Source organism: Lissotriton helveticus, chromosome 5_1 (assembly GCF_964261635.1).
Source record: "Lissotriton helveticus chromosome 5_1, aLisHel1.1, whole genome shotgun sequence".
NCBI classification, from domain to species: Eukaryota; Metazoa; Chordata; class Amphibia; order Caudata; family Salamandridae; genus Lissotriton; species Lissotriton helveticus.
The window spans coordinates 650,928,114-650,949,380 of record NC_136065.1 but is presented as its reverse complement, the minus strand read 5'-3'; the positions used below and the strand labels follow the sequence as shown (position 1 = coordinate 650,949,380).

Sequence of the window (21,267 nt, the reverse complement as noted above, 5' to 3'; positions counted from 1 at the left end):
CATGCGGTTGGCAGAGTAGCCCCCATTAGTGCGTGGCACCTTAAAGAACCCGCCACCAAAAAAGAGGTAGTAAGGAAGTCGGAATGCTACTTCCAGGAAAATGTGGGTACTGTTGACTCAGCGCAGTCTTTGTGGGAAGCGTATAAGACAGTGATACGGGGGGAAGTCCTGTCCCTGGTGGCGGGGAAGAAAAGGAAGTGTCAGGCATAGATAGTCAGGGGGGAGGCGGATGTGACAAGGTTGGAGGAAAAGGTGGCCAGATCTGCCACTCCAGAGGACCTGCACCTTTTAAAGTTACGACAGGATGAATATAAAGGCCTTGCCAGAGATAGGGCGATTGCCCAGAACAATATCATCCAAAGTCGAATATATGAGCAAGGTGACAAGGCTGGTAAATTGATTGCGTGGCTTGAACGTGAGGGATGGCATCAAGGCTGGTACCGGAGTTGCAGGGAATAGGTTCTGATATGGTCACGGACCCACAGGCAGTGCCAGATGAGTTCTCTGACTACTACAGAGAGGTATATACCACGGTTGGCAGATATACAGCGGCAGAGAACAGTGAGATGATTAAGGATATTTGCATGTCTGAAGGTGATAGGGGATATTTAGACTCCTCTTTTACAGGCGATGAAGTGGCACAGGCGATTAGAGGGATTAAATCAGGGAAGGCGACTGGCCCCAATGGTATACCAATAGAATTATACAAATGATATGCCTATAAGCTTGCCCCACATATCCGTGCCATGTTCATAGAAAGTAGGGAGATAGGTCAACTCTCGTATGATCAGCGGGTGGCAAATATTGCAGTTATCCATAAGGCAGGCAAGCCTAAGACGCTTTGTTCCTCATATAGACCCATTTCACTGCTAAACACCAAGCCCAACATCTTGGTGAAGCTCCTCGCTATCAGATCGGTCAAGGTAATCACAACTTTGATACACCCCGATCAATCTGGCTTCATGCCGCGACGCAATACGGCACTCAACTTGCGGAGGCTACATGGGATCCATGGTGGTTCCCCGAAAATACACGAACTGGAGGTATTGGTGTCCTTAGATGCCACTATGGCATTCAATAGGGTTGAGTGGTCCTATTTATTCGCGGTATTGGCAAAGTTGGGTTTTGGACCGGAGTTCATTGGTTGGGTAGGTTTACTATACGCTAATCCCCTGGCCAGGGTAGTTGTGAATAACTGCAAGTCGGCTGACTTTCCTTTGGGGAGGGGCAAGAGACAGGGGTGTCCTCTGTCCCCGCTTCTCTTCGCTCTGGCACTAGAACCTTTGGCGGCATGGGTCAGGTGGGACTGGTCAATACGTGGCTTGCGGTGGACGCCGAAATGGGAGGATAAAATTTCGCTATACGCTGATGATATCCTGCTTTATCTTACCAACCCCAGGGCGTCATTGGTCAACTTTCTCGATATACTAGCCATATTAGGCAGGTATTCCGGATTCGCCATAAATTGGTCGAAATCGGTGCTTTTCGTCCTCACCAGGGATCCTCTGGTGGTCCCGCAGCCGTGCCCCATACAGATTGAGCCACTCTGGTTTAAATACCTAGGTATATACATAACACTTGACCCGAAGCTGCGCTATGCTTACAACCTGGGTCCTCCTTTGAACCTGTTTTAAAAGGATGTGGAGCGCTGGAAGGCTCTTCCGCTATCCTTGCTGGGTAGGGCAGTGCTGTTTAAGATGCTGGCGCTTCCCCGATTTTTGTATGTACTCTAGAATGCATGGCATGCTGCCAATAGATATCTTGCCAGGGAAGGGAAATTAACCTTAGCCATCCCCCTGTGGAACTCAGAGAGACTTGGGAGCTTGTGGAAATCCAAGGGATTTGACAAGTGGGATCTCATCGAGATCACTCAGATCAAGGATGTGTGGGGAGGGGACAAAATACACACATTTGACTTTCTCAAACAGCAATATAGCCTACATGACAGTGAGTATTATCGATACCTCCTGGTTAGGCATGCTCTCCTCACTCACATACCTAGGGACGCCACGCTTCCTGAGGCCTCTTCTCTTGAGGATCGAGTGTTAGATGGACACCTCCCAGAGAAAACTTTCTCTTTAATATACAAAAAACGTATTAATAATATGGAGGACCCGCTGGGGCTTATAAGAACACAGTGGAGTGCAGATGGACTGGAGCTAGATGACGAAGACTGGACAGAGCGGTTTCCTCCCCGAGGGTGGTGGTGATCCAGATGAGACTGAGACTTGTGCAACTAAAGATCTTGCACAGGTCGTATGTTACTGGGCCTCCATTGGTACGTATGAGGTGAACGGAGAGTGGAGAGTGCCGAAGGGGGTGTGGAGAGCTTGAGCTCGGTACCTTTATGCATATTCTTTGGCACTGCGAGGAAATACAGGAATATTGGTCAAGGGTTCATGACAAGATAAGAGAGGTTTTGGGGGAGGAGATACGACCAGAGGCCCGGAGGTGCATACTGAATGTGTGGGAACCCAAAGACCTAGATGTATATCGTAAGCAATGGGTGACGCTGGCGTATATTGTAGCGAAACTGAATATTGCTCAGCTGTGGGGGCCAGCCAACCACCCAGAGTTTCCAAATGGGCGGAGGACTTGGATTGGTGTATGTTCAGGGAGAAGTCTGTATATGTAGCCAGAGGTTGTCCAGAGAAATGGGAGAGGTCTAGGGGGCTTGGAATGGGCACCGTGGTGAGATTTGTACACCCCCGGCGTGACGAATGGAAGCGGAGGCGCAGGAATCCCCATGATCCTATGAATCATAAATTATTTTAGTAATTCTGTACGAGCGATATTTCAACCTGTCTAATGAAAAACTGTTAACACACCGGATGTTTTTTCCTCTTTTGTTATTTTGTTAATAAAAAGAGTTTAAAAAAAAAAAAGAATACCCATTCAAAAAATAGGTATTTACGAATCAATAAATTATCTCTCAGAACCAGCTTAGCAGCATCAACTTAAGTACTTTAATTTTAGGTAACTAAAAAAAACATTTAGACTCTAATGGCACACAGGAGGATTTGAACTGAATGTCTTCAAGTATTAAGCCAGGCAGTTGTCAAGACACTGCTAACAAATTTTACAGGTACAAGGGCCCACACTTAGGACATGCCAACAACGAGAAAACTTCTCAAAACCATCATTATCCTCATCATCCTCCAACCCACAGCCGTGAACATAGCACAACTGCATAGTAATACATTCATAGGGCTTGTAATCAAGGCTTGGTTTTGAGTTCAACTGTTTAACAGGTGTAAGACCTCAAGCAGAGCCAAACACACAACAACATCAGGATAGGGAAGAGAACACTACGAAACTATAGAGAAGCTGAACAGTGCAGACTAACATGCACAACTTTATATGAGCACTCCCTGCAACAAATACATGTAATGTAGTCTCTGAATAAATGTGCAAGGTTTAACAGAACTGTCTCTCAGGAATATACAGCACTTTACAAGTTGTTGCAGAAAGTCACTTACAATATAAAAAATGAGGGGAAAAACAAATGAGGATAATTCGACTTTATTACCTGGCCTGGAACCCGATGTCCTTGTCACTTCTGTATCCTGTTGGGAGGAGCTCAGGAGGATCTCTCTCACCTGTGAAAGTAAGAGAGGTGCGTACATCAGAGACAACTTGGCATATTTATACTAGTGTACAATCTGAAGTTTTACTCTTTTTCCGGCAGTGTCAAGAAAGCACTTACTCTTTATCAGGTGGTGGGGCGTCACATGCGTTGGCGCAGAGGCCCGCTTGTGAGCTCTGTGCACAACAGGGGTACATGGCCCCTCATGTGTATAAGGATCGGATGGAGTATTCTTGAATTTCTTCCCTACTCTGGGTGTAACTCCCCTCCTCTGCCTTTATTGGCTTTGCAAAGATGTCAGACTGTTTTCAGCATGAAGGGGGAGGTGGGGAGGTGGTGGAAGCAGGAGGAGAGGAAGGAGAAGTAAAAGGAGGAGGGCTAATAGCCATGCCTTTGAACCTCCTTAAAATTGGTATGGTCTCTAAAAGGTATGTGTGGAGCAGGTTCATCTTCCTCTTTTTCCTTTGAAAGATGTCTGCAGTCTCTGGGGTTTGATACAGGGGGGGACTTTGGTATTCATTTTCGCTATGGAGGTGCTAATGAATAATTGCTTCTGTTTCTCGTTGAGATGCTCTTGCAACTTTTCGAGGATTGGCCCCTCTGAGTCATAATAGCTGGCCCTAGATGAAGGTCTTAAGGCCCACACTTTTTTCCGGTGCTGAAGCCTTTGGACTTGAAGGGGCCAAGTCTTTTTGGTGTCTTTGGATGCGAGGGCAAATGGGTTAAGACATACTTTGGAGGATTCCTTTTTGGCTCCAACGTCTTTTCTGGGTGCCAACCAAGGCCCGCACGCAATGGAGGTCCACAGGATGGACATTTCTTGTGTACAGGTCTGGAAGTCTGACTCTCTCAAGAGAGGTGCTCTGGCTCTGAGTCCGGTCACATATGAGACTTGAGAAATGCTTGGGCTTCGCCCATACCAATGAGCCTGGATGTGGTCTTTGTAGGAGACGTGGCCTCCGCTGAAGTGAATAGAGCCCATTCTTCCTCCACTTCATCAGCGTTGGATGCGCTGGAGCCGGTGACCTATGGCCTGGGTTGTTGAGCAGGAATGTCAGAAGACTTAATGTCTTTCACCTTCTTGGCAGAGAGGGGGTTCAGTTCCCCGAAGATGTCTGGGGATTCTTTTGCTGTTTGTCTCTGCATTCTGATGAGGGCTGAGAGTCCATCTCTGCGTTAAGGAAAGGCAAGACAAGAAGCACACTCTGCGTTGTTATACTCTGGGGACAAGCAAAGATTGCTTAAGCTGTGGAGGTCTGCCAGGGATATTTAGAGTGGCTTGCAGGACATTTCCGGAAGGGCATCCTTTACATCACTAACCATGAGTGGACATTTACCAATATCGAAGGTGGAAGATCGAGGGCATGAGGCGCAGAAGTGGTGTATGTGCCCAGGGGTCAGGGTCTGGAGTTGTGTGACAGTCTCTGACGTACGTTGGATTGGAGAGATATCAGAAGCGATAGGCCCTGTAAATGTTTCTTGGATGCAGGCGTAGAAGGAAAGCCACGTGAACTCGAAGCATGAATGTGGAACACTTTGAATTTGGGACTGACATCGGTCCATCTCTGAACCCAATGGTTGAGAAAAAATAATTTAACAATGTAGTCGAAGCTCGTGCGCGGTACCACCTAAGGAAGGAGTCACACCACACCGAACCTTGTGACTTGAAAACGTCCTGAGCTCAACACTATATGGAAGGAGTGTGTAGAGCATGCATAGCTATAGGCACATATGCTACAAACATATTTTTGGATACATGACATACAATTTTGAAACACCTGAAACACCTTCTCCACACATGAAAGACTGAAGGGGACTAGACAAAATGTTCGATTTGCATGTGTATATTTCATGTGTTGGCATAATTGTACTGAGCATATTGATATAAATGATGCTAAATATAAAATATATTTAGCAATTTATATTGCATGAACAGTTGTTTCAAGGTCCAACATACATTTACAAAATGGAAGTCTAGAAAAGTACTTCCGTAGTGTGACTGTCATGCGACAAGCCAACTAGTAATTTAAGCATTGCATTATATTTGAATATTCAAAACCTTCTATAAAATTCTTTCAAATACTTATTTTCAGTCAGCACTGTTCTCAAGACTCTACAATTCACACATTTCTGAGCAATAAACGTTCATTGGTAGCAGTACATTTCAAGGAGCAACTGTTAAATCCCCTAGAGCTGCAGACAAAATATGTTTTAGAAATGAAAACGACTCAATAATACCCCATCAGTGTCTAGCATAAACTAACTTTTTTTGCCCCGGGCTACCATATATTGTACTACATGTTATATGAAAATAATTAATTTTCTGATTTAACATTCGTATATTTGAGGGGAAAGCCCAGCTTTTCAGGTTATTTTAAAGAACATTTTATGACTGAAATTCAGTCACCCTATCTGTTTTTGACTACTGGAAACTATCTTCACGGACAAAGCCTTTTGTCAACCTTCAAGAAGATGTAGCAGAGGGTAAATGTAGAGAGAGGAAATTGGGTCCACAAAAGCATAATTTATTAGTACAAACTATTAAGGACTTCTTAGAACTAAGTAGAGTTCTAAATGCAAATACACTGAATGCCGGGAACAGGTTCTACTGAGCTTCTTTCATTTGTGTTAACGACATCAATGCATTAAAGAGGTTACTGCCATGCATTTCTAATGGCTCTTCAGAAACGTATACCCACGTATATATGATGAACACCTTACTTGTAATTTTTCCTTCCTCATGCCTATTGAGGCCTTCAAGCCAACTCCTTCCAGTTTTCAACTTGGAAAGAATTGGAAAAGGTGTCTGCTCACAGCAGCTATGATAGTCAATTACTGGACGATGCAGACGGTTTTCCTTACAACAACATTATTGTGTTTTAAAATAAGAATCATGACTCCAAGAAGCCTTAGAATGTCAACAGCTACCTCCCCAAATCCTTTACCAACTTAATAAAGTTCATATTAAACACGAGTGGCCACCACACAAATCGTTTACATCTCTGTTGTTACTATAAAAAGCTAATTCCAATTACCCACTTACCAAAAACCTGGCATACAGGGCTGAAATGGACCAAAAGGAAACATCTACACCAGAGCAAACAAAAATTCTCACAACGTTAAAAAAAAACAAAAAAAAAACATAATTACCCGTTTCAATGCTAATTCCCTGCCCCAACATCCTGGAAGACCAACTGAACATGATGTTGAACCACTCACTTCTGCAGGCTACCAGAGAAGATCATATCCCTATCGCTTCAAACTAAAATCCAAGAGAGATTGAGGACTTTAAAATGGCGGTAGATTGTAAATATTGGTTTCATAGATTTGTTGGTGTTGTATAACAGGGTACAAAACACCTTCGCAACAGCATGACATACAGCCATCAGAAATAGCAACAAAGCCACTTTGCTCTATGCTAACTTACGCAGCCTTAAGAACTTAAATGAAAGGCCTCCAGGATAATACTACAATGTTCCTCAATTCAATATTCCATCACCAATAGCAAAGGCCAATCACCCTAGGATAAAAACTATACTTATAAAATGTGTTAGCCAGGCATGAGCCACAACTACCAAATCTTGAGACAGCTTTCAAACCAAAGAATCCCAAAGGCTACCAATTGCCTTCTAGACTTGTTTAAACAAATTGGACCAGCTCACACTCATCTCTGTCCTCAAACACTGTGTTCTAATCCCTTTTAGTCTGCCATATGGCCACATGCTCGCCAACTACTTCCTTTCTCACTGCTTCCAATACTCTACTTGATCAAACATTCCTCAAAGTGCATATATTACCTTTATCTAGCCCTCAGAGATGGAAATTAGCTGGATATAGTTGCCACCCAGCTCACTGATTGTGCTAAATGCTACCATAATTCCTACATTACTGCACATAATAGAACTATAGTTATTAGTAAAATCCACTTGTTCCATCACATTCTGATTTCGGTGTCCAATGAGAAACTTCAAAACAAGAACTGATTTAAGATGCAGCCTAGCATAAGGTGGCAACCTTAACAAAGAATCGTCTGAACTAAAAAGTTATTGAAACTTGATCAATTGTATCGCATCCTTAGCAAACTAGACTGGGTTTAACAATTTATAAAGTTGAGGCCTAAGGGCATCACTACCCATAAGAGTTCCATCTTCCCACCACTAGTTGACAGGTTTTTCTCATGCTGACAAGTGGAGAAACTCCAGACCAACTACTGCTACCAGCCCTTAAAGTTAGATATTAAAATCCCGGTTTGCAATTACTTTCCAAGAGAGCAAATAGTCTCCACCCTGATCTGCAAACAACCCTCAACTACCCACTTGAGGTTTGTAGATGACGAATTGTCCCCAATTTCCATATTACTTTTTTAATACAGTAATTTACAAAGTACACCTCAGTAGTACGGCTCAGGATTAGATTTCTTAGTAGGACGTTATCATATCCTCCACCAACTTGTTGGCATTTTCAAATGTATTTGAAATTAATTTTTTCAACTTGTACTAGAGGGGTTAACAAAGAAAAACCATTAAACCATTGTCAGAAAACTACTGCTTTTCATCTGGACAACTATTGATTTCTCTGCAGTTGTACACACTAATCAAGGATGAACGATCCCCGCCACTGCTCCTCCATTAGGACACACTAGTGCTTCCTTCAACTACACTCCATCAGACTTCATTCCAGATTGTATCTGAATCTTCTAACTGTCTTGTTTGGCTAAACGTTTTTGCGGTGCCTTAATTCTTTTTTAGTTTGAAATCTTTTGATTGAATTAACAACAAAACAGATGCAATAGATAATGAGGCCAACGTCACAGGCCGATAATTGTCATATCGCTGCACATATCATCAAAAGAGAACAAGAAGAACACGAAGAACTCCCCAACTCCCCTCCCTGTATCCGCCATCTCCTCCCCCTTCCCGTCTCCTCCCCCGTTTAGTGTGCTTGAACAGAAAAGCGAACTCAATTCTTTTTTAAACAAAAAGATGACTAAATGGAAAAATTGGAAGGTTTGATATGTTTGTTTCGGATCACTCAAGTATTCTTGAGGGAATAATGTAGGACTAATTCATTTTGTAATACTAGTTACCTTTGCTGTTTGTACATTCATTTCGGTTCCAAAAATCTGTTTCAATCCAAAATTGATGACGTTTTTCTTCTGAAAATTGCAGTGTGGCACCATCTAATAAGTTCTGTTTTTGTTTTCAAAATACACTTTTGACTTTAGCCCTTTTTTTTTAATGATGAGGGCAAAACAGCTCCCTGAACAAGAAAGTTTTGCAAAAACCAAGACCAAGCAAAGCAAGAATTACCAAAAAGGCTGGTGGCAACGCAGGCCTATTGGGTTTGCCGATGCTTGTTTAATTTACCTTCCCCCTTCCCTCTCCCTATATCGAAACAGAGAGAAAGGTGTGTGTTTTTTTTAAAAACAAGGTTTCTTTTTACCCAGGAGCCGCCATATGTATAGAAATATGAGTAAATGTAAAAACGGTACACCTTACTCCTTTACCCATCTGTTTTTTTTCTACTTACCTGTCCTTTCGCTGCATTTTTGCTTTGATTTGTTTTTTTAAGACTCTCGATTTTTTAATCCCTATTTTTTGTTAAAAAACAATATTTTCGAAATGGAAAACCCTTAATTTACTGTCCTGGAATGCAGTATTCTCACTGCCCCAAGTTCAAAATGCATAAGAACTGCAATTCTTGATTAGCAAAGGGAGAAACTGGATTTATGAAGTAGGCAATAGAAGGAGTGATGACACTTTTTTTCAGAATTGCGAACATGAATTCAGAGTGAGAACGCTGGTGGATGAAGATTGATTTTCCCCAAAGGGACACTATACAATGGTGGATCATTGGGCACTACTCTGCATACTGGCAGACAAAATCATTCTAAATGGAAGAGCATCTAGTTGGAAGAATACGGAGATTCTGATCATTCCCGATTAATTCAGTCTTGAAAATGCACTGAGATTTATTACACAAAGCAGAGAGGAGCACTGATTAGCCCACTGTGAACAACTCTACACATACATAATAATTTCTTTAAAAACTCATTAAAGCAAAGAAGTTAAAATCGAGATTGAAAACATTAAAGACCCATTTTCATTTATTAGAATGATTGTGCTGGAACTACTGAAGATTTGAAAAGGACCTATATATCCCTTTGTGACTTCAGTGATGTAGGCTGTGGAAAAATAGCCCAAACTCACGTATAAATGTTGACTCCTACAATAAACCTTTGCATAGTAAGTGTAGTTTCATAGACTATATCAAAGAGATATAATAAGGGATGTCTGTTATAGTTACATATGATGTATCTTTATTATGCCTGCAGTACATTTCTGGTTAATGGAAGTGGAGTGGTTAAATGAGTGTTTCTCCTTGGGAGCTAAGTTGTACATCACAACTCAAACAAAAGATGTTCAACTACCTTTGAGTGGGTGTTCTAACACAAAGGTTTGTATAACTACAAATCTTATTTATCACCTTGGGTGCTTCCCAGATTTTTCCCCCGTGCTGAACTTTATGGATTCCCATTGTTCATGACGAGCTCCGCTCGTCATGAGCACCCTAGAGGTATACCTCATGACGAGCTGAGCTTGTCATGAGCATAGAAGGGGTTATGCATTGACCCTGGGGTGAAATCATTTGCCAGAAATGTTTTAAGTGTGTGCGGGTTATATGTGATTAGTTAAGCAGAATGTTTCTTTCCTACCACAATCTATAGTGAGCATTTTCCTTTAGTTGTGTGAAAATGTGAATGATTTACAAATCTTGAAATGAATTTGCATAGCACTTCGAACTTTAGATGTACTTGCAAGCATATACACTCACACAATCGGATTTTACCTTCTGACTTCGCGTCAAGTCGAGGGGTGTGTGTCCTGGGTGCTGTGTGGACTTGCTGCAGATAAACCTCTTCTTTCCTTTCTTGGAGTCCGGTCCATGATCAGGATCCTGGTCTGTATCCATGGTTTCCTCACTGGCTGCATCCCGATCTTCAAAGTCATCCGAGTCCATGTTTAGCTGGAGGTCAGATTCTGAGTCTGTGTCACTGCTTGTGTTCCCTGATGACACGGACTTTGGCTCATCGTTCTCGGAGAGCACGTCAGCTCCTACAGAGTCAGAATAATCGCAGACTTTATGAGAACTCAAAATTACTAGGGAATACACACTTATAGAAGTACACACTCTTTACTTTTTAAAGTTTAATAGAAACCAACTTTGGGCTTGATGTCTCAGTCAAATATTTTACTGCATGGTTTTCAAAATATTTGGTAGTCTGCAGACATCACTAACAATTTAACTACAGGCTCGAGCATAAATGTACTATTTGTGTCAATTATGAACTTGAGTTACTGAAATCTTTATTGTACAGTTAATTAAAAGCATTACAGTTAAAATACGAGCATTCATTAATCTCATTCTCAAAACTGTGGGACAATAATGAAAACTTTGTACTAAAGTATTAATTACATTGAATAATGCAAACATTATTCCACAAAGATTACTCGCGGCTATGAGTGAGTTGCAGAATAAATACACAGGGCCTTTCAGTCTGCAGGGAGAATATAAGCTAACCTATCAGGCACTGTTAATGCACATATTGGGCAAACTAATCAAACTACAAAGTACCTAGTTTGGATTCAGTCGAGTTAAAGTACCACCTAGTGTTCAGCAAAGGTCTAATTAAATATTCACATCTGTTTTCTACAACTTTACCCAACTTCACACATACTGCCAAGTGCTGTTCATCTTTACAATTAATGCATATTTCAACAGCTCCTTACATGGTCTCACACCTAGTCTGAGAAAGGACAACTTTAACAATGGTCTCCGTTTACTACTCAATGTGGTACACTGATGTTACTGATTTCAAAAAGGATGGGCACCCCACAATGTTTGCAAATTTACTTTAACCTTGGTGTCCAAAAGCCATTTGAATTCAATGAGAGAAATGACAATGCCATGTTGGCACGTTTAACATTATGCTTTTCAATCCACTTTTTTTTTTTTTTTTAAAAGAGCCTAGGCCCAGGCACTGAATGAAATAACATCAAGGATAAAGCAACATTACAATAAACTCTACATCTAACAGTTAGGTGCTCCTTTTAATTGTATTTGTCAGAATTCATGTGGAGATATGCTATGTTCAATGTTTTTCCCCACTTTCTGGAAAATAGAGAGTCTGGTTTCCAATAATATTAAGAAGAAATAGAATAGGGGGCGTGGCCAGCAGCATGGCCGAGTATCCGCGTTTACAGAGTCTCCGATCGACCGGCATACATCCTGCCTTGAATCCTGTCTTCAAGCCAGGAACACCGCACTCACCCTTCAGCCGAGTGTGTTCCAAACCTCAGCCCTGCAGAGGAACCGCCTTAGTAGCTCCTGGCATGGCTTGGCAGTTCGGGCTGGACTGTTCCCATGAGGCACAGGTCAGACTGATTTGCATATGGCCATGTCTGAACTGGGGTGGCAGAGTGGGCTAAAGAACGGTGATGGATTAATCCCAGATCTGTTGACTGGGTGTGAGTGTTTGATTGGTTCAGATGCTCCGTTAATCACCACCCCCTTTTGTACCACTTAGTAGCTCCTGCGGCGTGAATCGAGGGAGAAATGCGAACTTTCCGAAGACGGGACTCAGCCGATAAGATGGCCAACCAAACCCGATGAGCACACAACATTGACCCGGGGCTACTCACGGAGGTGGCGGGAGGAATACCTGCACACCAGGGTGTGTCTGTCGCAGTGCCTGCCCACCGGCGAGGTCCCGACTCCCCACGGAAAAGCGGGTAACACTGACACGGCGTCCTGCTGACCCTGCAACGTTGAGGAGGACGTCTTACCCGTCTGCGTAGCGCCGAACGCGCTGCTCCCTGAACTGTGAGGGTGGGGCCCTCCTTCCCTTCCCCATCAACCTGCCGCGGCCTGATGAGCCACTTTGTGATCCTGCCGAAGCGCGAGCTGCAGATGGGCTTGTCAAAAGAGGAGGGAGAACTCCCCCTGGACCTTTGCCAAGTCACAGTAGTGGTCATACCGGAATCGGGCAAGCCCCAGGAAAATTGTTGATCTTATCGTCCAATTTCGCTCCTTAATGTCGAAACTAAGATCATGGCCTCCATACTCGCCAGACGACTACTGACGGTTATTACGTCCTTGGTACACAAAGACCAGTCGGGCTTTATGCCCAAACGTGCCACCCGCCTCAACCTCGGTAGGCTGGCAAACTAGCTAGACACGGCCAAAGGGAGTGAGATTCCCCATCTGCTTCTCTCACTCGATGCAAAACAGGCATTTGATACAGTACACTGGCCTTTTATGAGACGGGTCCTCTTAAAACTGGGCTTCGGGCATAACTTTCAGACATGGGTCGATATTCTAAACATGAATCCCAAGGCTAGAGTAAAAGTAAATGGCGTTAAATCAGCCGAATTCCGCATCCAACGGGGGACCAGACAGGGCTGTCCGCTGTACTCCTTGCTCTGGAACCTCTAGCATGTCTGATCAGAGCGCACCCTGATTTAACAGGGTTCCAAGACTCCAAGGGACAGCTGTTAGATGAACGAATCCTGCTTTATGCAGACGATATCCTATTGTATGTGACTAACCTTGACAAGACACTCCCAATCATCTTTCAGGTAGTTGAAAATGATGGTAAGCAGGCGGGGTATCAGATCAACTGGGGGATGTCAACCATATACCCAATATGGGGCCGCATAGACATGCGCTTCGTACCAGAGCGCCTTCCCATCACTGAAGAGGGCTTCAAATATCTAGGACTCTTTGTTTCTGAAAAAGTGACGAACTGCCTCACTCATAACATCCAGCGCATCCTAGCAGACTTCCGAGGTGACGTGGCTAGGTGGTGGCGTCTCCCCCTGACCTTACAGGGATGGGCTGCGATGTTCAAAATGTTTACACTATCCAAGCCATTATACATTTTCTAAAACAAGTATTGTAGATTACCAGAGGTACTCTTTAAGGCGATTAATACTGAACTACAAACTTTGCTATTTGATGGGGGCCACCCCCGAGTTGCGCTGCAAAGCAGCCAGTATAATGGGGGAACAGCGCTACCGGATGTCCGTGTGTACTAAAGAGCGGCACACCTCGTAGTTATTATTAAATGGAGACACGCCCCCCAGGACCACCCCTCGTACGCCCTGGAGAGACTCCAATTTCAAAAACAGTCTTACCTTCACTACATATGGGAGCCAAGGGGTGAAAAGTCTGCTGCCAGCAACACAGAGGGCGATTGAGGCATAGAGGGAGCTGAACGTGTGATGAAATGGGACAAAAAACTAACTAGGTCCACTCCTCTGTGGGAAGGTAAACGGCTGCCTGAACTGTCAAAATTGCGGGGGTTTAAAGGATGGGAAGCTATTGGGAACACCACTCTTGGGGACATAACATGACAGGGCACCCTGTTACCATATGCGGAGCTACAAACTGAATATAGCCTGACAGACAATCAGTATTATAAATATATTCAACTCCGACAAGCGTGCCTGGCGCAAAAACCTGACATTGTGGATCTCCCGGAATATGCCCTATTAGAAGGTCGGTTACTGCAGGAAGAGATACGGGAGAAAGCAGTCTCCTGGACATACAAAACCCTAATAAACAACATGCCCGATAACTTACTAACACTCCGAGGCAAGTGGGAGGACCTCGTAGGTACATTGGAGGACATAGATTGGAAGACCGCCCTAATGCACCCTAGGGAGGTGGCGATTACGCTTCGATTACGACTGGTTCAGTTTAAAATCTTGCATAGGGTGTATAACGACAGGGTTAAATTACATACGATGGGTAGGGAGGAGACGCTGGAGTGCCTGGGCTGTAGAACTGTACGTGGATCTTTCTTTCATACTCTATGGCCTGTCGTCAAATACATAGCTACTGGAAACGGATAGTGCAGGAACTAAATAACATACTACATGCACAAATCCTGACAGACCCTAAAAACGTTCTGTTGGGCATCCACACGGACGTCGACATTCCTAGATACCAACTTCTGCTTAGTAACCTAGGCCTCATAGTGGCAAAATGTGATATAGCCAAATTCTGGGGGAGACCAGAACTTCTCACCTTGAAAGAGTGGCGGACTGGTATGGACATGTACATGGGTGCTGAAAGGACAGTGCATAAAGCAAGGGGATGCCCGAGGAAGTTTAGGAAAGTCTGGCAGTCATGGCTGAGCTATTACAATATAGAGCTGGAAGGGGAGGAGACAGATGTATTGGAAGGTACAGAAAACGACATGTAGGCGCAGGGTTCGTTACTGTGGGTCCGAACCTAGCTGAGAGCCTCGAGGGGTATCTAACACAAGGGTCGGGAGGCATCTTCGGGGTCATGAAGGAAAATCATAATGCTGTAAACTCTGTATCCTCACTAACTGTACATCTTATTATTTGTAATCAATGGACTCTGATTGAGATGTACCTGTTGAGTTGTTTGATGTTTTACCACAAAATAATAAAAATATATATTTTAAAGGAAACAGAGTAGCCAATTTAATCTATGTCTGATAGCTACTTTCTTTACAATAATGTTTCCGTATTGTGCTAGGAAGCAGCTCTCTGCCCAAGCAAGACACTTGCCTTTTAATTTTGTAATTTGGTAACTGATTTCAAACTTTAAAAAAATAAACCGAAAAGCGTTTGAGGGCACAGGTCTTATTGCTATTACAATGACGTAGCACAAGGAGCACGTACACGACATCATTAGCCCATATTCTAAAAATGTTGGCCATGCCCAAGTGCTGTAGTGGTTAAATGTAATGCTTGTGACCATGAATGGTCTGTGTGGATCCAGGACCAGGTCTACTTAAAAGCATCTGTTTCAACTTGATGGGCCACTGAGCTATGGGCCTGTTTACCATCTCTCACACTTTGCCAATTCATTCCCTCTCTTTCTTACTCATCTCTCTCCCCACTCACACCATCTCTTTGTCCCTGGATTTCTTTCCTAACCAGGAAGAAGTGAACTCAAGTACATCTGCTCACCGTATGCATATAAACACAGATGAGGCCCGGAAATCACAGGATTGTCAAGTGTTCCTTCGCTTGATGGTGGAAGAAAGGAATTGCAAATGGTAGATTGGAGGCAACAATTATGGGAAGCCTTTCATGTCATTAACGGCTAAATAAATATGAATGACAGCTAGGTGATAGCATTGTAGAAAAAGCACCTGCTGCAGAGATCTACGTGTAACATAAAGATCCACCTTTTCAATTAAAAAAGTTAATAAATTGAGTACCAATGCTCTTGTGCAATAGTTACGCTTTGTAAATCAAACAAGTATATCTATTATGTATATTAAAGATAAAGAGTTGACTCTGTAATACGTTCAAAGAATCTCCCTCTTCAGAAAGCTGTTTTAGGATTCACTCCTAATTATCTACATGTTCTTTTTTATTTTTTACCAATAATGCTATCTTAATTTTCTAAGATAGATGAAAGCACAATGAATTAATGATATTTATCCAATAATCACACACTGTAGCTTAACGTCTGAGCCAGGATTAGGATCAGATTAGGTTCAGCTAGCATAATTCTCCTATGTAGTAGCAATGTGGAACTGAGGTGCTTTGTGTGCATGTGTTGGAGTATGCAACCTGATAGATACCAGGCAGCCAATCTTCTGGAGTGTGGGCAAAGTAGGAACAATATTTGAAGGGACTGGTTTGCTGAAAACATAATGTTTGCACTTCAGTAATTTGCCTAGGACATTTACAAAATTTAGCATCTCTGGGAAGTAAAGAATTACCTGCATTGATGAGCATATATGGGAAGCAAAGAATTACCTGCTTTGATGAGCATTTTGGTAAGGACCGGGGAGCCCATGGCTGCGGCGAGGTGCAGAGGGGTGTTTCCCCCAAACGTTCGAGCATTGACATCAGCACCCAACTAAAAACAAATCAGGACAAGAAATCAAAAGGAATGTTAAACACCGTGGCAGGTGAAAGCAATATATATGCATGCCAATAGTTACAACATACGACAAACCCAGCATGTAAAGAACATAGCCAGTCAGTCACTCTGAGTACAGAATAAAAACCGAGTTAGAAGACTGTTGAAGCGGTGAGCTGCTCTCTAACGCACCAAAAAATGCTCGACAGACCATCTCAAATGGATCCCAGAGCAAGCATCATGCATCCACAAGACTATCTGCCTCCCACTCATCTGTATCCATCTGCTCAATTGATCTTAAGGACCAATCTGTGAATGTTCTTGTGTATTTTCACCTGTGTTTCATTACTTAGATCTGATGTCTTTCAGCTAAGTTCTCTATTTCTGCCAGCTGTCCTTGTGTCTGAAGGGATTCCTTTGGCCACTTTTACCTTTTCACTCAACAGCACTTTGAATTCTAGGATTAATAGTTTTGCTTTTCCTTTGCATTACTAATCTCGTCATTTGCAACGCTGTTGGCTATAAAACAAATACAGCACTTGATGAAGGTAAACCCCATCACATAGGGGACAGCTGGCTACTTGGGTAACTGACCAGTCACCCAAATAGTTTGTAAAATCACTAATCCCTTTCCTTTTCATGCACTCCATACATAGGAGCCCCCTTTGAATGCACTGCAGTTCATGGGGAATAGATAACAACCTGTGAACTAAGTTGCTGATAGGAAACCAGTGAACGCCCAGGACCTCTGAGTACCCATGAACTGTAAACTGGCAACTCTTCAACTGTGACCAGAACTGCCCTTTCACTGCGCACTGTATTTGTGACCCCAGCAAATGAATAGGAGTTGTTACAATGCAAGTCATTACAGCACAATAGCTCACAACACAATAACGTAGTGCTATGACAATTTATTTACAGTAGTTTTCAATACTACTTATCATGAAAGATGTTTTTTAATAGGTATCAAATATCATCTTTTGGGGAGGTGGGTCGAGGGTAACATACAAACATATATAATTTTTTTATGAGGCTAAACCCATAAAATATAAATATAAAACACTATATATATATATATATATATATATATATATATATATATATATATATATATATATATATATATATATATATAAAGCTCAAAATCCTTCGAATTCGTGAGGAAAACAGCACTCGTGGGCAGGTTGGTGTTAAATCTCCCGTTTATTATTAACCAGAGTCAACAAACGCGTTTCGGCTACTAGCCTTCGTCAGTGTTGATTCTCGCGCGCGGACCAACAGTGTATTTATGTCCATATCACATGTTGAGATGCATGACATAGAAAGGGGGACCAAAGCGTACATACAATAGGTCGCGCCATCTTGGAATGTGCAAATCGAACCAATTTGTTCATCAACAATGCATATCTCATTTACATTGTAGCGCTGATATTAAACATTATGTTTACACCTAATAATGCCGTGTATCGGCTTTTCAACCCGGGTGTTGTATCATATCACCTGTTATTAATATTATCATAAATATGAAACAATAATACAATTTTTTCTTCACTTATGTGAATATCAGCTCTGTCGTGAAGAGTGCACCATCGTGGACTGAGAGTTGAAACGAACTGTCAGCGCAACGAGGCTCTGAGTTCTCAACTGCTGGGGACTCCTGGAGCACAGGACTCCATGGCTTTCAAATCAACATGCTGGACCGGAACTCAGCCTACTAAAGGTGAAAAATAATTATGCATTAATTTGTAAGAACACTCGAGCTTACTAAAAGAATTAGACTTTGCATATTCCAAGGACCACAAGTCCCATCAATCAGTGAGAGCGATGCACTGAGTATACGCCCACTTGGGGGCTTGTTCAATAAAAAGGTCAAGTGAAGTGGAAAATGCTTTTCGAGTGTTTCTTACAGCAGCCCATGAGGAAGGGGGTGGTTTTCCCTGAAACGCGTCGGGCAAAGCAAACAGAGAGGAGCGGAAAGGCATGCTAAACCTTCAAGCCTCCAAGCCCCGAGGGCGGGGACCTGTCGTGTGCCTCTGAAAAGCTTAGAGCAATTTGGTGATATATATATATATATATATATATATATATCAGCAAAGATTTGATAAAAATAATGAGAAAAAACTGGAAAATACTCCACTTGGATGAAACTGTAGGAAAGATAGTGGGCCCACATCCAGTGGTTACGTACAGAAGAGCGCCAAACTTGAAAGATCAATTGATCCACAGTCATTGTAAAACAACCAAAAAGAAAGATTGGCTAAAAACCACTGGCTTCGTCAAATGCTATAATTGCAAAATGTGCCAAATCGCAAAGCCTATCAAAGAAATACCACTACCTCACAACAAAAAATGGCAAATAAAACAACTAATCTCGTGCACGACGGAATTTACAATTTATGGCATCATGTGTCCGTGCCCCCTAATGTATGTTGGAAGCACAAAGGGAGAGCTGAAAAAACGGATAATGGAACACGCTAGAGCGACGACACACAAAGACAGAGCGAATGCGGTGGCAAAACACATGGAGCTACAACACAATGCGGATTGGCAAAAACTAAAATTCTTTGGAATTGAGACAATACCAAAGAATATACGTGCAGGAGATCGTGAGAAAATCATGCGCAAAAAAGAATCGCGCCACATCCTGAACTTCAGAACCCTACATCCACACGGCCTGAATCAGTCGGAGGAGTTATACATCCACCTCGCATAAATATTAAAGATGAGCTGGTGAAGTTTGGGAAATCAACATTCTCATTCAAGGAAATAAATGAAGAACAAGAGGAATAAAATATGATGGATCCCACTGGAGGGTAATAAACAGGATGGTGGCATAATTCAACAAAAGATATTTCGAAGCAAACGCATAATCCCACTGGAGGGATGTAAATGTTACCTAAAGGAACAATTTGCTCCGAAATACAATATGTATGCATGACGCAATGAATAAATTAAGAACTATGACTCTTGCACAAGTAAAACTAGTTGGTGGAACTTCACAAAATAGACTCTTTTTAACAAAAACTGCAAATACCACAATGCCTAGAGTTAAACAGGATGTGAGGTAACATCCAACGTCATTGGTTACTTTAAAAATCATGAAAAAATGTAAAAAAGGTGATCGTGAGCAAGGTGCCAGCAGCACTGAAACGCGTTGATCGTTTGTTTGTTTGATCGTTTGTTTGTTTTCAGCTGTAATATTGAATAAATCAAATTGTGGAAAGGCAGCGCGTGTGCGCCCATTACTTTCGCTGTGGCGGAGGAGTGAATTATATATATATATATATATATATATATATATATTATATATATAATATATATATATATATATATATACTTTTTTCCCACTGAAAATCCAAAGGTTACAGAGAGATGTTATAGTTAGGTTCAGTCTTTACACACACAAAACCCTAGAAATTTAGCAGTTATATTTATCTCAAGTAACTATAACTAGTGAACTAAGTTAACTCTAACTCGCGCCCCAGCCTTGCAGTTTTCTCATCAATTTCACTGCAAATGTTGCAGTGATATGATCAATGATGTCATAGAAGAGGTCATAACTGATGTAATATGTGGGGTGTTTAGCAGTGTATGGCGAGAGCACGAGTTATAGTTAACTTAGGGTGGCGGATCCGAGTCTCTAGCTATACATAAGGAAAATGCTACTTACCAGTATGCATATGTTCTTGGCATGTAGAGCTGCAAAGTTACACACTGTGCATAGATGGCCACCTAGTGTTGGGCCCAGATGTTTGCATTTTGTTTTGTTGTAGAAAAGTCTTTGGAAGTCACGGGATAGGTGACTCCTCCTTTTGATGATACTGTGCATGGGCATCGTCTCCATCCCCAGATTGTTTTTCGCCATTAGGGAAGTGATGGAGCTGTACAAGAAGTAGTGATGTCCATGTGATTTGTATCTAATTTAAATAATACTGGAACAGATACAGGTAGCCGGGGAGGCGGGTGGGCGTGTGCAACTCTGCAGCTCTACATGCCAAGAACAGATGCAGACTGGTAAGTAGCATTTTCCGTTCGAGGCATATGAGCTGCAGATTACACACTGTGCATAGATTGTATAGCAGTACCCACGCCTAGCGGCGACCACCAGTATCTGTTGCAGTAGTTTGAAACAGAGTTTTTAGTACAGCCTGGCCCACAATGGCTTGTTGTTTAGTTTGCACATCTACACAATAATGTTTTGTGAATGTGTGCGGTGTAGACCATGTAGCTGCTTTGCATATATCATCTAGAGGAATGTTCCCTAAGAATGCCATTGAAGCCCCTATTTTTCCTGTAGAATGGGCTTTTGGAGGAATTGTTAACCTATGTTTGGCTTTCTGGTAACATATTTGTATGCATTTAACAATAAACCTAGCAATCTCCGATTTTGATATGGGGTTGCCTTTATGTGGTGGTGAAAAAGACACAAAAAGTTGTTTAGTTTTACGAAAAGTTTGTGTCCTTTCGATGTAGTACAGTAATGCTCTTTTGACGTCTAAGGTGTGTAGAGCTCTTTCTGCGACTGTTTGTGGCTGCGCGAAAAAAACGGGCAGCTCAACAGATTGATTTAGATGAAATGGTGAAATGACTTTTGGAAGGAATTTAGGATTAGTGCGTAGAACCACTTTGTTATGATGCATTTGCAAAAAGGGTTCTTGAATGGTAAATGCTTGTAGTTCACTGACTCTTCTGAGAGAAGTAATAGCTACTAAGAAAGCTACTTTCCAAGTTAGGAATTGCAATTCACATTTATTTAACGGTTCAAA

The 21,267-nt window shown here is 42.3% G+C and overlaps 1 protein-coding gene across 2 annotated transcripts in view; it reads right to left on the bottom strand.

Moving 5' to 3' along the window:
* The window catches only part of NFKB2 (nuclear factor kappa B subunit 2), a 192,656-nt gene that overhangs the window by 32,067 nt on the left and 139,322 nt on the right, over nt 1-21,267 (bottom strand). For both annotated transcript variants that reach the window (XM_078643046.1, XM_078643047.1), the window contains 3 exons: nt 16,396-16,498; nt 10,436-10,701; nt 3,530-3,599 (listed from right to left, as the gene is read on the bottom strand). In XM_078643046.1, coding sequence (XP_078499172.1) covers nt 3,530-3,599; nt 10,436-10,701; nt 16,396-16,498 — 439 coding nt within the window. The remainder of the gene's footprint in view (nt 1-3,529; nt 3,600-10,435; nt 10,702-16,395; nt 16,499-21,267) is intronic.